This window comes from Leishmania mexicana, chromosome 4, assembly GCF_000234665.1.
Source record: "Leishmania mexicana MHOM/GT/2001/U1103 complete genome, chromosome 4".
In the NCBI taxonomy this organism is placed as follows: Eukaryota; Euglenozoa; class Kinetoplastea; order Trypanosomatida; family Trypanosomatidae; genus Leishmania; species Leishmania mexicana.
The window spans coordinates 358466-371040 of record NC_018308.1 but is presented as its reverse complement, the minus strand read 5'-3'; the positions used below and the strand labels follow the sequence as shown (position 1 = coordinate 371040).

Below are 12575 nucleotides of genomic sequence, written 5' to 3'. Positions count from 1 at the left end.
AAGGCTTGCGAGGCTTGTCGAAGGCACGTGCGCCAATGATGGTGATGATGTATGTGAGAAGATGTCGTGGTAGGCAGCGCATGCAGAGGGACCGCCGCCACGCGCCATCCTTTCTCCTTCCCAACGTGCCGCCCTTCTCCCACACACACCACCTCCCTTCTTCTGCACCGGCGGTGGCAAGCAGCCACGGCCGTGCGTCGGCCAGAATTCGCGTCACATGTGGCTCTTCTCTTCCGCGGCCGCCAACGCGCGGCCGTCACCATCCATGGCGGCATCGCTGCCGTTGGAGCGGCGCCTGATTCGTGTCAGCAAGGCAGACATTAGCCGCGTCACCGCGGACGACATCAAGCGCGTGAGCGCCCGCCTCACGAACGACGAGCTCATCACCTCACTGCGGCTTATGGTTGAGACGAACCGATTTGCCGATGTGCTCGCCTCGGCATCGTCCTCGGCCTGGGCGGAGGCGGTCTCGGAGGTGACGGAGGCGCGAATGGGGCTGAGCAACAACGTGATGCGGGACCGCATGAGTCTCCTGTACAACATCTTGCCGTACGTATCGGACGACTTTCTCAGTACCATGGGTAGCTCCTACTCGGACGACCCTTAGCGCCACTCTTTTTCTCCGTCTTACACATCTGAACACACGCCCATACGCATGAAGAAAGGACCCATCATCCGCGGAATGCTGATGGCACCGCGCCAGGGTATCGCCGCATGCTGTACGACGTGCCACCTAGGGCAGAAGGGGGGCGGGTGAGCAGGGGCATCGTCTCGCCCTATCGTGGCCCGCCCAGCTCACCTCCCCCACCCCTCCCTCTGCGTTGGCGCCTTCACTGGCTGTCCTCCTTTTCCTCGCCTTCCCTCTCCCCCCCCCACACACACACTCAGCAGTGCCAAGCACCCCGGCCTACTCACAAGTGCGCTCACAGAGAAGACTCGTATACAGACCTCGCCGCCTCATCACCGGGACATACCAGCTCGTCCTCTCACCCCCTCGCAAGACGCGCCTGCAACGGACGCTGCTCGCGCTGGGGTGCGCGTGTGTGTGCGTGGTCATCCCTTTCCCCTCTTCCTCCCTCCACGTCTCTTAGACATGTCTGACGCTTCTGCGTCACCGTCGCCGTCGCCGTCGGTCGCGCCCTCCCAGGAGTTCACCCTTCGTGACTACGTGGTGCATCAGCGTGTATTACAGCAGCTGCTGCGGTCTCAACCGGTGTGGCTGCTGGACGACGTGCTCAGCCTGCGGTATCGCGCACGACTCCGGCTGCGTCTCTCTCCGCGCCCGCAGCTTCACTTCACGGAGGATGCCGAAGATGGCCCTCACTCTTTCGAGATGGACGGGCCGTCGAGTAAACGCCGCGGCGCAGCAGAGAACGGCGGCAGTGACGACCAGGCATCCACCATGGATGATGGATATCCTGTCATCCCTCTCACCCCCGCCTGCAGCATCGAGCCGGCGGCGGAGGTGGGCGAGGCGGGCGGCGGTGGCCTGCGTCTCTGCATTGCCCCTGTCGCTGCCGGTGGTGCCGCCGCGCCAGCCGATCCCATCTCCTTCCTCATCATCCCTGCCTCCACGGAGGCAGGGCGCACCCCCGCCTCGGCCTGGGTGACGGTGCTGCGTCGTCTCTCCCGTCTGTCCAGTGTGCCGCCGCGCGTGAGTGGCGTTCTCGACGTTACTAAAAGGGTGAAAGCTGATTGGGACACACCGTCGGTGCCATGTCACGTGGACCCCGTCTCGACGGACCAAAATGGCACCGTCTCCCCGTCAGCGATCCATGAAGGTGATGCGGGCATGCTGCCGATCACAACACCCAACCCCAGCTCCTGCAGTGGCTCTGCATCGTCTCCCGCTCCCGTGGAGGCACCTCCTGTGTCTTCCCCGGCGCACCTGATAGCCGGTACAAATTTTGACAGGGATGTGGAGGAGGATAGGCGGCAACTCGAGCGCCTCACCGAGGCCTTGCACGCCCGAACTCGCGAAGCGGCGGAGCTCAAGGCACAGCTGCGTCAAGTGACTAGGACGACGCCGTCCAACATGCCTGCCGCTGTCGGCAGCACGAGTGCTGCCACACCTGCTGAAGGGGCTGCTGGCGAGGAAGTCGAACGACCTCCAACGATGGCGCACGTGAGCAGCGGGCTCGTGCCGGCACTGCGGAGCTTTTCGCCTCACCTGGCCGAGATGTCTTCCGAGGACGACGAGGACGACGAGAGCGGCGGCGACGACGATGATGGCGGCTCTTCGGGCGAGCGAGGCGCTGGCCGAGCGGCGCGGAACTGCTTCAGAGGCAACGCCAGCAGTGCGGTCTTCGTCCTCTCCGAAGACGCGGCACGGCCACAGGCGCCACGCAGCGGTCATGTGTGCAACCTCGGCTCCCTCGGTCCCACGTGCGGCGACGAGGACGCGCTGCGCATCTACAATGAAATCCACGGAGGTCACAGCAGCAGCTGCAGCAGCGACCACCGCTCCTCGTCCCCATCCACGTCAAGCGCCAGCTCGGTGGCCATGCCGCAGCCAGCTGCGTGAGGCTGACTCGTGCGGACCCGCACGACCACAGCGCGGGTGTTGGCAAGCATCGTCGCGCGCACTGCGAAGAGAGGCGCGCCTGCGCACCACCACCACCCCTTCATGTCGGGGGAAACAATTTAGAAGGTGACAAGGAGGAGATCCGAGCTGCCTCGCTGTGCACCCATGCGTCTACGTATGCACGCGTCTGCGTGTGGGTGTTGTGCGGGTGTGTGGATGTGTGCCCCAAGGACAACGAAGGAATGCCGAACAGCACGCATCCACATCTGCTCTCTCGACGGCGGGGCACATTGCGTAGGGACAGTCATCGCCCCCACCGTCCTGGTCTCTCAAGCGAAGGCGTTCCCGACTTCTCTTGCCGCTCCTGCCGTCGCTCACTACCACACACGCGTTGCCCTCTCGCTACACGCTCATCCTTTTCTTCCGAAGGCTACCTCCTCTCCCGGATGACGGGTAGGGGGAGGGGGAGGGGTGCGCACCTCAGCGCGTGGTGCCTCAGCGTCCAGTGCACACCCACTCCCTGGGTGGAAGCCGAGCAGCGCCCTCCCCCATCCTCTTGCCAGTGCCGGGCCACATCGCGTGGTGGCAGGGCCAGAGCGGCCGGCGGCCGTGCACACGCTTGTACGATCCGTATGATGGGCGAAGTGCCAGCGTGACTGGAGCGTGTCTCCCCGCCCCGGGCCCTCACACGGCCTACGGCTGCTTGGCCCCACGCGGATAGGGGGAGGGAAGGGGGGAAGGGATGGACCTGTGGCAGGGCCGTGGGAGGGCACCTGAGGGGAGGAGAGTGGCGTGGAGGCCCGCTCATTGCGCGGAAGCAAGCGAAGCGCGTTGAGGCTGCATAACGGGCCTCCTCCGCCCTCCGCCCCCCCCCCTTGTCGCTGTTCTCGGCTCTTTTGTTTTGGCGTCACCGCTTCGTCGGCATGCCACCCTCGCACCTCTCCGTCGGTGTGTGCGACTACGTGTCCGTCCGCCTCTCGCCTCCAACTCCTCATCTTGTGCTCCTTGCTGCTGCTCTTCTGGCGAACCTATATATGAGGCAGACACCAACACACACACACACGTATACAGCACTGCGTGTATTCCCTCGCTCTCCGTGAAGATGGGTGCAGCGGTGGCTCGCGTATTACATGAGACGGTTGCACGGCTGCCGCATCTGACGGGCAGACAGCAGGGCGTCCTGCTGGCTGTCGCGCTCGGCACCGGCTACACACTCCTCCGCCAGCGCCTCGTGCCGAAGTGGGCCATGCAGAAGTGGTTTCTGCTCTCCTCCACCGCCCTGATCATTCCGTCCTCTGTGCTCGTCTACCTGATCGACCCGCTCCGCTACCTCGGAGTGCCGCGGCGGTGTGTGCAGAGCATCTGCGTCTTCATCCTCGGCTACGCTTTCAAGGCGGTCTGGTGGGTCAACCCACAGATCCGCGTGCACGTGCAGTTCGACGCCAACGAGCATGGAAAGCCGGCGTGCTGGGACGACATCGCCCGAACCGGCACCGCCTTCGCACTGAACCACACCTCCTTCTGGGATGCCTTCGAGATGATCAGCATCACCCCCCTGTTGCACCTCATGCAGATGCGCACGCTGATGAAGTCGTCGCTGCGCAACATCCCAGTCTTCGGCGGCGTCTTCGACCGCGTCGGGCACTTCCCCGTGTACTTCAAGTCGGACGAGGACGGTAACTTCCATGTTGACAAGGAGAAGCAGGCGATAGTGTCGCAACACATGCGCTGGCACCTGCGCCTCGGCGGCAGCATCGCCTTCTTCCCCGAAGGCACCATCAACAAAACCCCGGAGACGCTGCAGACGTTCCGCTACGGCACCTTCGCTACCATCATCGAGCATCGCCTCCGCGTCTACTACGTGGTGGCCGTTGGCAGCGAGAAGACGTGGGCGCCGCGAATGGCGTACGGCGGGCTGCCGGCAGACATCCACATCCGCATCGGCGCCTACCCGGTCGACTTCGACAAGGACTCCAGCAAAAGCGTCGCGGTGGGACTGCAGAAGCACATGCAGCAGGTGCGGGACGAAATCGCGGCTGAGGTAGCCGCCGCGGAGGAGCCGAGGCGGCGGCGCAAGGATCCGGTGTCAGAGGCGAAGGGAGCGAAGACGCTGGGCATTGCGGCGCCCCACGCTGCTCGTGAGGCCCATGCGACAAGGGCGACGGCGTAAACCCGCCGTCAAACCTCAGTGACCCGCAAATGGCATTTCTGTGCAGGGACACCGACTGCTGTCGTCGTGCGAGGAGACGTGGGTGTGGAGTGGATGGACAGTTCAGCAAGAGGTGCCCGCAGTCCCATGGTCACAGACGCACGTGCAGGAACGTACAAGCTTCATGCGCGCCTCCTGCCCCTCCACCTAGTCACCCCACTGCCACTACAACGCCCTCGACCCCGCCCTCTGTGCGTGTGCATGTGTGTGCGTGTAATGGTCTCCTTGCCCGTTCCTTCTCATAGACGCCTACGTGGCTCACAACTTATTCATAACGCTGGTGTGCTCGTGACTTTTCTATCCTCCTGTGTGCCCGTGACTTCGTGCGTGAGCAGCGTGTCTGGTCATCCCCCTCCCCCTCCTCATCTCCTCATATAGCATGCGCGTGTGTGCCTGCAGATGTGCGCGTCGATGTCGGCTGTCACGATGCTCTACGTCTTCTCGTTGCTTCTTGCCTTACGGTGTGTCTCTCTTCTCCATCGCCCGCTGCTGCTCTTACGTCTGTCGCCGAGGTGCGCGGCGGGCACGGAGGGGGGAGGGGGAACACGTCGGAGGTGCGCCGGGGGGCACCCGCTCAGCTAACGTCGCAGCGTATAGAATGCAGCGCTCACATACTGGACTCTTTTTCCCTGTATTCATTGCCACGCCACCGCACACGCACAGCCGGTACGGGTGCCGCGTCGCCTTCCTGCGTCGTGCCTCTCCGCATGAGAGGATGGGGTCCAGCTCTGTGGCACCTCGGCATTCCTGCAGCCGTCCTCCACGCCCATCCCCTTCCCACGAGACAGCAGCTGATGTGACATCGAAGCGGGAGAAGAGCACGAAGGAGGAAAAGGGGAGGCGGCGGCGGAGAGGTTACAGCCAGCGCGGCACATGCATGTTGCCCACGTGATTGACTCGCCTGCTCGGCATTTGTCCCTTCTCTCTCCGCCTCCTCTCCGCCCATCGCTGCTAAACAGGACTGCGAGCAACATGCACGCGTCTTGAGGGTGTTGAATAGGGGCACGCCCATCTCTGGATCATCCGCGTGCCTTCGCTCGCCCTCGTCACCTCATCTCTCGTCACACCCCCGCACAACCCTGCTATCGGGAGCGTATGCGGGGGATGCAGAAACACCCACACACACACACACACACATTGCAGGCGCATCCCACCATCACGTTTTCCGTAGGCTTGTATCTCTGGGCATGCGACAGGCCAGCCATCCGCTTCATCCCCTCGTCAGCCGCCTACTTGATCCCCCCTCCTCCTCTCCCGGATGACGGGTGGGGGAGGGGGAGGGGTGCGCACCTCAGCGCGTGGTGCCTCAGCGTCCAGTGCACACCCACTCCCTGGGTGGAAGCCGAGCAGCGCCCTCCCCCATCCTCTTGCCAGTGCCGGGCCACATCGCGTGGTGGCAGGGCCAGAGCGGCCGGCGGCCGTGCACACGCTTGTACGATCCGTATGATGGGCGAAGTGCCAGCGTGACTGGAGCGTGTCTCCCCGCCCCGGGCCCTCACACGGCCTACGGCTGCTTGGCCCCACGCGGATAGGGGGAGGGAAGGGGGGAAGGGATGGACCTGTGGCAGGGCCGTGGGAGGGCGGCGTGGGCTGGAGACTCATCTTGCATGGCTGAGGGATGTGCGCGTCGACTCCTGAGGATTGCCAAACGCGAGAACGGAGGTGGGGGTCGGAGGAGAGGCCTCTGCTCCCCTGTCTCGATCCTTTTGGCATCGCCAGATCGCCCTCCGCGCGTGCGTGCGTGTGTGCATGTGTATCACGCACGAACAAAGTCATCACCAGGCTGTCGTTGCGCGGCCGGTACCCTCTACAGGCTGCACAGTACTCCCTCGCCGCAACTGTCTGTCTCTCTCTATCTCTCAGGAAAAGCTACGCCGCACATTTTCTTCCAAGACATAGACGTGAAACAGCCGCCGAGGGGGAGAGCGATAGTGGACATCGGCGAAAGATGGTCACCAACTCTGTCCTCTGCGTGTCGATCGCCTGCGCGATCTGGTACGTGCTGCTTCGTCAGCGGCTTGTGCCTGTCAAGCTCATGCGGGCCTGGTTTCTGTGGGTCAACATCATGACGATTTTGCCGGTGTCAGCGCTGACGAAACTCGTTGTGCAGCTTCGCCGCCTCGGTGTGCCGGCGTACTACGTGCAGCGGCTGTGCATTATACCGCTGGTCCTGGCCTTCCGCATGGTGTGGTGGCTCAACCCACAGATTCGCATGCACCTCCGCTTTGACCTTGATGGGAATGGCAAGCAACTGTCGTGGGAGGACATCAGCCTGCATCACGCCGCGTACGTCGGCAACCACGCCTCCTTCTGGGACGTCTACGCCTTCATTGGACTGACACCGTTTAGGCAGCTCCTCAACACACGCACGATGATGAAGTCGTCGCTGCGCAACATCCCAGTCTTCGGCGGCGTCTTCGACCGCGTCGGGACACTTCCCCGTGTACTTCAAGTCGGACGAGGACGGTAACTTCCATGTTGACAAGGAGAAGCAGGCGCCGGTGCAGGAGGGCGCCGACGCCCACATCGCCAGCGGCGGCAACCTCGCCATCTTCCCCGAAGGCACCATCAACAAGAATCCGCGGGTTCTGCAGGCGTTCCGCTACGGCACCTTTCACACCATCTTCAAGCACCGCATGGAAACCTATTACATGGTGCATGCGGGCGCCAAGAAGACATGGCCGTGGTGGACGATGATTGGCGGCATGCCGACAGACATGCACATACGCGTTGGCCGCTTCCCTATCGACTACGATCACGAGGATAGTAAGGATGTCTCACGCCGGATGCATCAGCACATGCAGAAGGTGTACAACGAGATTGTCGCGGAAACGGAAGGCAAGGACGCCATCAGCGCCGAGGCGAAGGCGAAGGTGTCCTGGGCGGCAACCCCAACGATGGCGAAGCAGAGCTAATGGGGAGTGACGTAGGGTACGGTTGGCACCCTGCAGGCAGTGCATTGTGAGTGGCGGAAGACCGGCGGCAAGAGGGGTGCCGTGCGAGGCAGGCCGAGCCGATCATGAAGGGGAGCACTCGATGCTGTGAAGGAGTGGTGTACTGCTCGCGCATGAGCATCCTTGTGCGCCTACGTGCTTCTACTTCGCCCCCCCCCCGTCACGCTGCTACGCGCGGTGTAGCGAAGATATATACTCGGTCTTTGCTGCTGCTGTCTCTGTCTCGCCGCCTCGAACATCCGCACACGCCTCCGTGCTTGCATGTCGTTGGCCTTTGTAGACCCGCTCCTCCTCGTCCTCGTCCCTCAGTGTTATCCGTCATGCTCTTGTCGTGGCGGTGGCGTTGTGGAGGGAAGGGCAGAGGGCAGAGGAGTCGTCGGCTGTGCCCTGGCGCATGGCGGTTCACCTTCTCTCCACGACACGGCGCACGGGCTCCGCTAACATCACTCACCTGCAGTGGGGTGCACAGATGCGTACATGTGTAGCGGTGTGCACGTAGTATACACGTATGTGGGTAGATCTATGTGTGTGCGTGCGCCGGGCAAGCGGGAGAAGAAGGGGCGTGTGATGCAGGAGAAAGGGATACCCAGGCGCGTGTGGGCAAAGGACGAGTGAAGGATGCAGAGAAGCTGTGAAACTGGGCGCGCGATCAACGACGTGCGCCGTCCCCTCCTCCCTCCCGCTCGTCCCCCTCAACCATCTCCCCTCCTTGCCCAGACGCTGGTGCGGCTGAATATAATGCACCATTCGCATTACCATGTGCCATGTGCGCATGGGCGCCCTCTCTTACTCCTGTGGCACGCGTTGTTCTGTGCAGGCACGTCGGGGTGGTTTGAGGCTCATCGCATCGTGGACCTTGCCTGGCTGTGTGTGCGTGTGTGAGGGAGGGGAATGGGAGGAAAAGGACCTGGCGACATGTGAAAGACGATGCGTGCGGGTGTCGGCGCACGAGAGCGACCCTCCTTTGTTGTCTGCGCTGGTTGTGTGTTCTCGGTGACTTCTGTGAAGCTGCGAAGGGCGCGCGCGGAGGTAGTTGCTGGAGCGGGAGTGCTCTACTCAGAAAGGAGAAGGGGTGATGGGAGCGATGGAGAACAACATATTAAATGGAAAGCGACGTCGCTGCGCTTTCAGCGGGGTGCGCGTGTGCGTGCATCAACAAGCTCCTCCCCCTTCTCCTTTCTGAGTAGAGCACTCCCGCTCCAGCAACTACCTCCGCGCGCGCGCATCACCGTCCTTCCACGCGCGCTTTCTCTCTTCGAGATCGCAAGCGGCGCTTCCATCATCACCGCCCCAGTGCCCGCGAGTGCAGAGATGAGGCCGGGAAACACAAGAGCAAGTCCATCAACTCCACCTCTGTGCGTGTGTGTGTCTGTGTGTGTTGGGCGCGTTCGCCGTTGCTCGGGCGTCGGCGCCGCAGCGCCTCGCCGGTGAGCATGTGGTCATGCGATGTACACGTGAACCACAAAGCGGAAAAGAATGCCGACCCCCCCCCGAAATCTCTGCTCCCCTTCGCTCCTCGCTTTCTCGTCGCCGCCGACGCTGCGGCCCACCCCCTCACCCGTCTTCTCTTACTTTCCTGCAGCCTACAGTCATCCCAGCTGTTCACGCAAGCCCCCCCCCCACCAGTGATTACCATTCCTTCTGGCATAGGTCAGCAGCCATCACCACCACCACAAGAGCGGGGATATAGGGTATATACTGGGAACTCCGCTATCGGAGTGCTTCAACCTCTCGCGCTCGCCCAAAAGGAAGCTGCGTAGACGACACTCCTACTGTGCCCACGCACACGCACACACACACACACACACACACACTTCGCCTTTCCCCCTCCGTCCCACCCCCTCACTACAGGCGCGCACAACATGAGCGGGACTCACATCCGAGAGCTGCGGGCGCCGTCGCGGCAGTCGTGCTGCCATCGCAGCTGGCCGGCCGTTTTCCTCATCATGTCGCTCATCGTCGTCGTGCTCACCTTCGTGTGCGTCATCCTGTACTTCCTCAGGTCCGACGTCACCCCAAGCACCGGGTTCCTGGGGGTGTACTGCCTCATCTTCAGCCTGCTCGGCCTCTCTGCGGAGGTGCTGCAGTTTTCATCGCTCAACGGGGCCCTCTTTATATGGATGAGGTACTTCCACGTTCTCGTCTACTACCGCCCGCGCGGCATCTTTTACATCCTGTTCGGCGTCCTGCTGCTCGGCACCACCATTATCGAGATCGTCGCCGGCTCCGTGGCCATCGCGCTTGGTGCGTTGATGCTGCTGATCGGCCTGGTGGCAGGTATACCCGAGTTCGAGGAGGTATCGGAGGAGGAGCACCATCGGCACCACGGCGGCCACACATCGAGCGCGGTGGTGCGAACGACCTCCCCGGGCACCAGGAACAGCTCGAAGACCAAAGCCTCCGCCACACCGGCCAGCTCCAAGTCACACCGTGAGCCCAAGGTCTGAGGCTCGTGAGTGAGCGAGGAGTCGAGGGCATGGAGCGGCCCCCTCCCCACCCCCGGGCACGCGTGAATGCGAATGAGGATGAAAATAGCTTCCAGGGAGGTGTGGGCGATGTCTTTGTCTCCATCAGCCACCTACGCCACAGAAACCGCCGCTGCAGGAAACACTCGCCTCATGCACGGTGAGGGCGAACGGACACTGACGCAACAGTCTGCGCAGGCCCCGCCGCCACAAGAAACCCTCGAGACGGCCTTCAGTAGAAAGCAGTTCTGTTATGGAGAGAGCGGGTGTATGTGTGTGTGTGTGCAGAGGCTCTCTCCCCTCGTGCCTCTCCTCCATCTGGGAGTGTAGGCTGCCACCACTCCCCACGCCACCCTCTCTCGCTTGTGCGGTGTGTGTGTGTGTGTGCCGTTGATGTCTGCGTGCTTCATCCACCGCCACCGCTACCGCCTATTCCTATTCCTATGTTCGTTTCTGTTTAGCAATATCTTCTCGTGCACACACACACACACACACACACACACAGGCTCTTCCATCATCAGGAGAGGTGGGGGTGGAAGCTCCGGCGCCTCTCTGTGATGGCGTGACCGTGATGGGTGTGTATCTCGTCCTGTCCGCCTTGCTGCTGGTGTGCGTCCATGCAGGGGTTTGTGCGTGTGCGTGTGCGTGTGCGTGTCTCCCGCCCTCGCCGGCCGTGACGCCGCTTCTGCATGCACGTGGTGTGTGTGGGTGGGTGTGCATGTATATGTATATATATATATATATATATGTACGTGTTTGCATGGCGTGACGCCGCTGCTGCTCTCATCAGGACGATGTTGCGGACTCGATGGCACGTCCCATGCGCGTGCGATATTCTTTCTTTACTCCAATACCTGACAAAGGGGAGTGCCGCGGCAAGCACAGCGAACCCAGCGCATACAATACCGTCCCCTCGCCCCTCGCGGTCCTGGCGCCATGATACTCAACGTCGGCGGCACCGCTGCTGTGCCAGAGCAAGCGGTGGCGCGGATGTGAGCAGGAGCAACGCGCGGCCGCGATGGCAGCGGTAGTAGCGGAGGGGCCTCACCTGTGTCGTCCTCCACATGCCCCGCATACGAAGACAAGCTCGCACGCACCGATCTCTCTGTCGCATCCACCAGGCTTCCGTGTGTGTGTGTGTGTGTGTGGTGTATGCGGCATCCAGCGGAAGACAACCAGTTCTCCCCTCTCTCTCGCTCTCCCTCCTCCTCCTCCCTGTGTGCCTCGTCGTTGTTTGCATCTCTTCAGCGGCATCTCGACAGCTCATCGTCCCTCATGAGCGACGACGGCCCTCCACCGGCGCATGACGCACATAAGCGGCCGCGTCGGACGACGTCGTCGTCGTCGCGTGGGGCCAACACCAACTTTTCTGCCGCATCGTCTGCCAAGTCCGCAGTGGCGCAGCGGCGTGTTGACCCGCGCTTTGACCCGATGTTCGGTCGCGCGGATAAACGCATGTTCGAGCAGAATTACGGCTTCCTACGCGAGGCGGAGGAGAAGGAAGAGGCGGAGCGGCGCTTCCGCATCAAGTGCCTCAGGTGCGTCATTCGCCGCTGCGAACTGGAGGAGGCCGGCGAGGACCTCGACGAGTACGACTTGTCCGACTACGAGCAGGAGGTCTTCGGCGAGGACCATCAGCGCGAGCTGCGGGAGTTGAAGCTGGCACCGCCACAGCGACTCTACACGGAACTTGAGCAGCTTCAGCGCGCCTCGCAGCTGTACGTGTCCAAGACGCGCGATGCCTCCGTCAAGGATCGGCGATCGAGCGTGAAGAAGGAGCTTCTGCGGAGGGAGGTGCTGGCCGTGAAGGCCGGCAGAAAGGCAAAGCCGTACTTCCCGAAGCGGGCCGAGGTGAAGCGTGCGATGACAGCAGACACCTTCTCGCGCCTCAACGACAAGGGCGGCAAGGCCGCGGTGGATCGCTACGTCATCCGCAAGCGCACAAAATAGGAGATGTGCGGCGCGCGAGAGAGAGGAGGCGGCGGAGAGGCACGTACGGGCACTGAAGGTCGAAGACCGCGCCGCCTCTCCCGCCCCCCCCCCTCACTCCTACCTTCGACTGCCACAGCCTGTTCGCGCTAACGCGATCTGCCTCACCCCTCCTCCCCCCCCCCACCACCACCACCACTGGTGGCCCCTGCCCCATCATCCCTCTTCGCTTCGGCGGACGTGCGTGCTCATGTGTGTGTGTGTGTATGGCTGGGGTTACGGCATTCGCTAAGACTTGGGCGGGCGATAAGCGCAGTTTGTCATTGCTAGTGCTGCGCCGTCGTTGCAGCAACTGGCAGCTGCCGAATGGATGCTGCTGTATCGATGGGGATCGACAGGATAAGAAGAGAAGGGCACCGCTGACCACACGGGGCACGTCTGTGTGTGCGCATGCCGACGAGGGCCGGTATCGACCCCCTAAAGCAAGGTCCTCA

General features: G+C 62.6%; 5 protein-coding genes and 1 pseudogene across 5 annotated transcripts, besides 1 other annotated feature; all 6 read left to right on the top strand.

The window, feature by feature from the left end:
• Positions 1–217: 217 nt before the first annotated feature.
• LMXM_04_1070 (conserved hypothetical protein) lies at positions 218–607 on the top strand (the record flags this gene model as incomplete). Its single annotated transcript, XM_003871823.1, has 1 exon — positions 218–607. The coding sequence occupies one exon, from the start codon at positions 218–220 to the stop codon at positions 605–607; it is 390 nt and encodes a 129-aa protein (XP_003871872.1).
• A 486-nt stretch (positions 608–1093) lies between these two features.
• Positions 1094–2524, top strand: LMXM_04_1060 (hypothetical protein; the record flags this gene model as incomplete). The annotated part of the gene is made up of 1 exon (XM_003871822.1): positions 1094–2524. The coding sequence occupies one exon, from the start codon at positions 1094–1096 to the stop codon at positions 2522–2524; it is 1431 nt and encodes a 476-aa protein (XP_003871871.1).
• Positions 2525–3770: 1246 nt separating this feature from the next.
• On the top strand, positions 3771–4694 carry LMXM_04_1050 (acyltransferase-like protein, copy 2; the record flags this gene model as incomplete). Its single annotated transcript, XM_003871821.1, has 1 exon — positions 3771–4694. The coding sequence occupies one exon, from the start codon at positions 3771–3773 to the stop codon at positions 4692–4694; it is 924 nt and encodes a 307-aa protein (XP_003871870.1).
• Positions 4695–6681: 1987 nt separating this feature from the next.
• LMXM_04_1040 lies at positions 6682–7648 on the top strand (annotated as a pseudogene).
• Positions 6682–7648: a sequence feature.
• A 1901-nt stretch (positions 7649–9549) lies between these two features.
• On the top strand, positions 9550–10134 carry LMXM_04_1030 (uncharacterized protein; the record flags this gene model as incomplete). Its single annotated transcript, XM_003871820.1, has 1 exon — positions 9550–10134. One exon carries the CDS (start codon positions 9550–9552, stop codon positions 10132–10134), a length of 585 nt encoding a protein of 194 aa, XP_003871869.1.
• A 1449-nt stretch (positions 10135–11583) lies between these two features.
• On the top strand, positions 11584–12102 carry LMXM_04_1010 (conserved hypothetical protein; the record flags this gene model as incomplete). The annotated part of the gene is made up of 1 exon (XM_003871819.1): positions 11584–12102. The coding sequence occupies one exon, from the start codon at positions 11584–11586 to the stop codon at positions 12100–12102; it is 519 nt and encodes a 172-aa protein (XP_003871868.1).
• Positions 12103–12575: the final 473 nt, after the last annotated feature.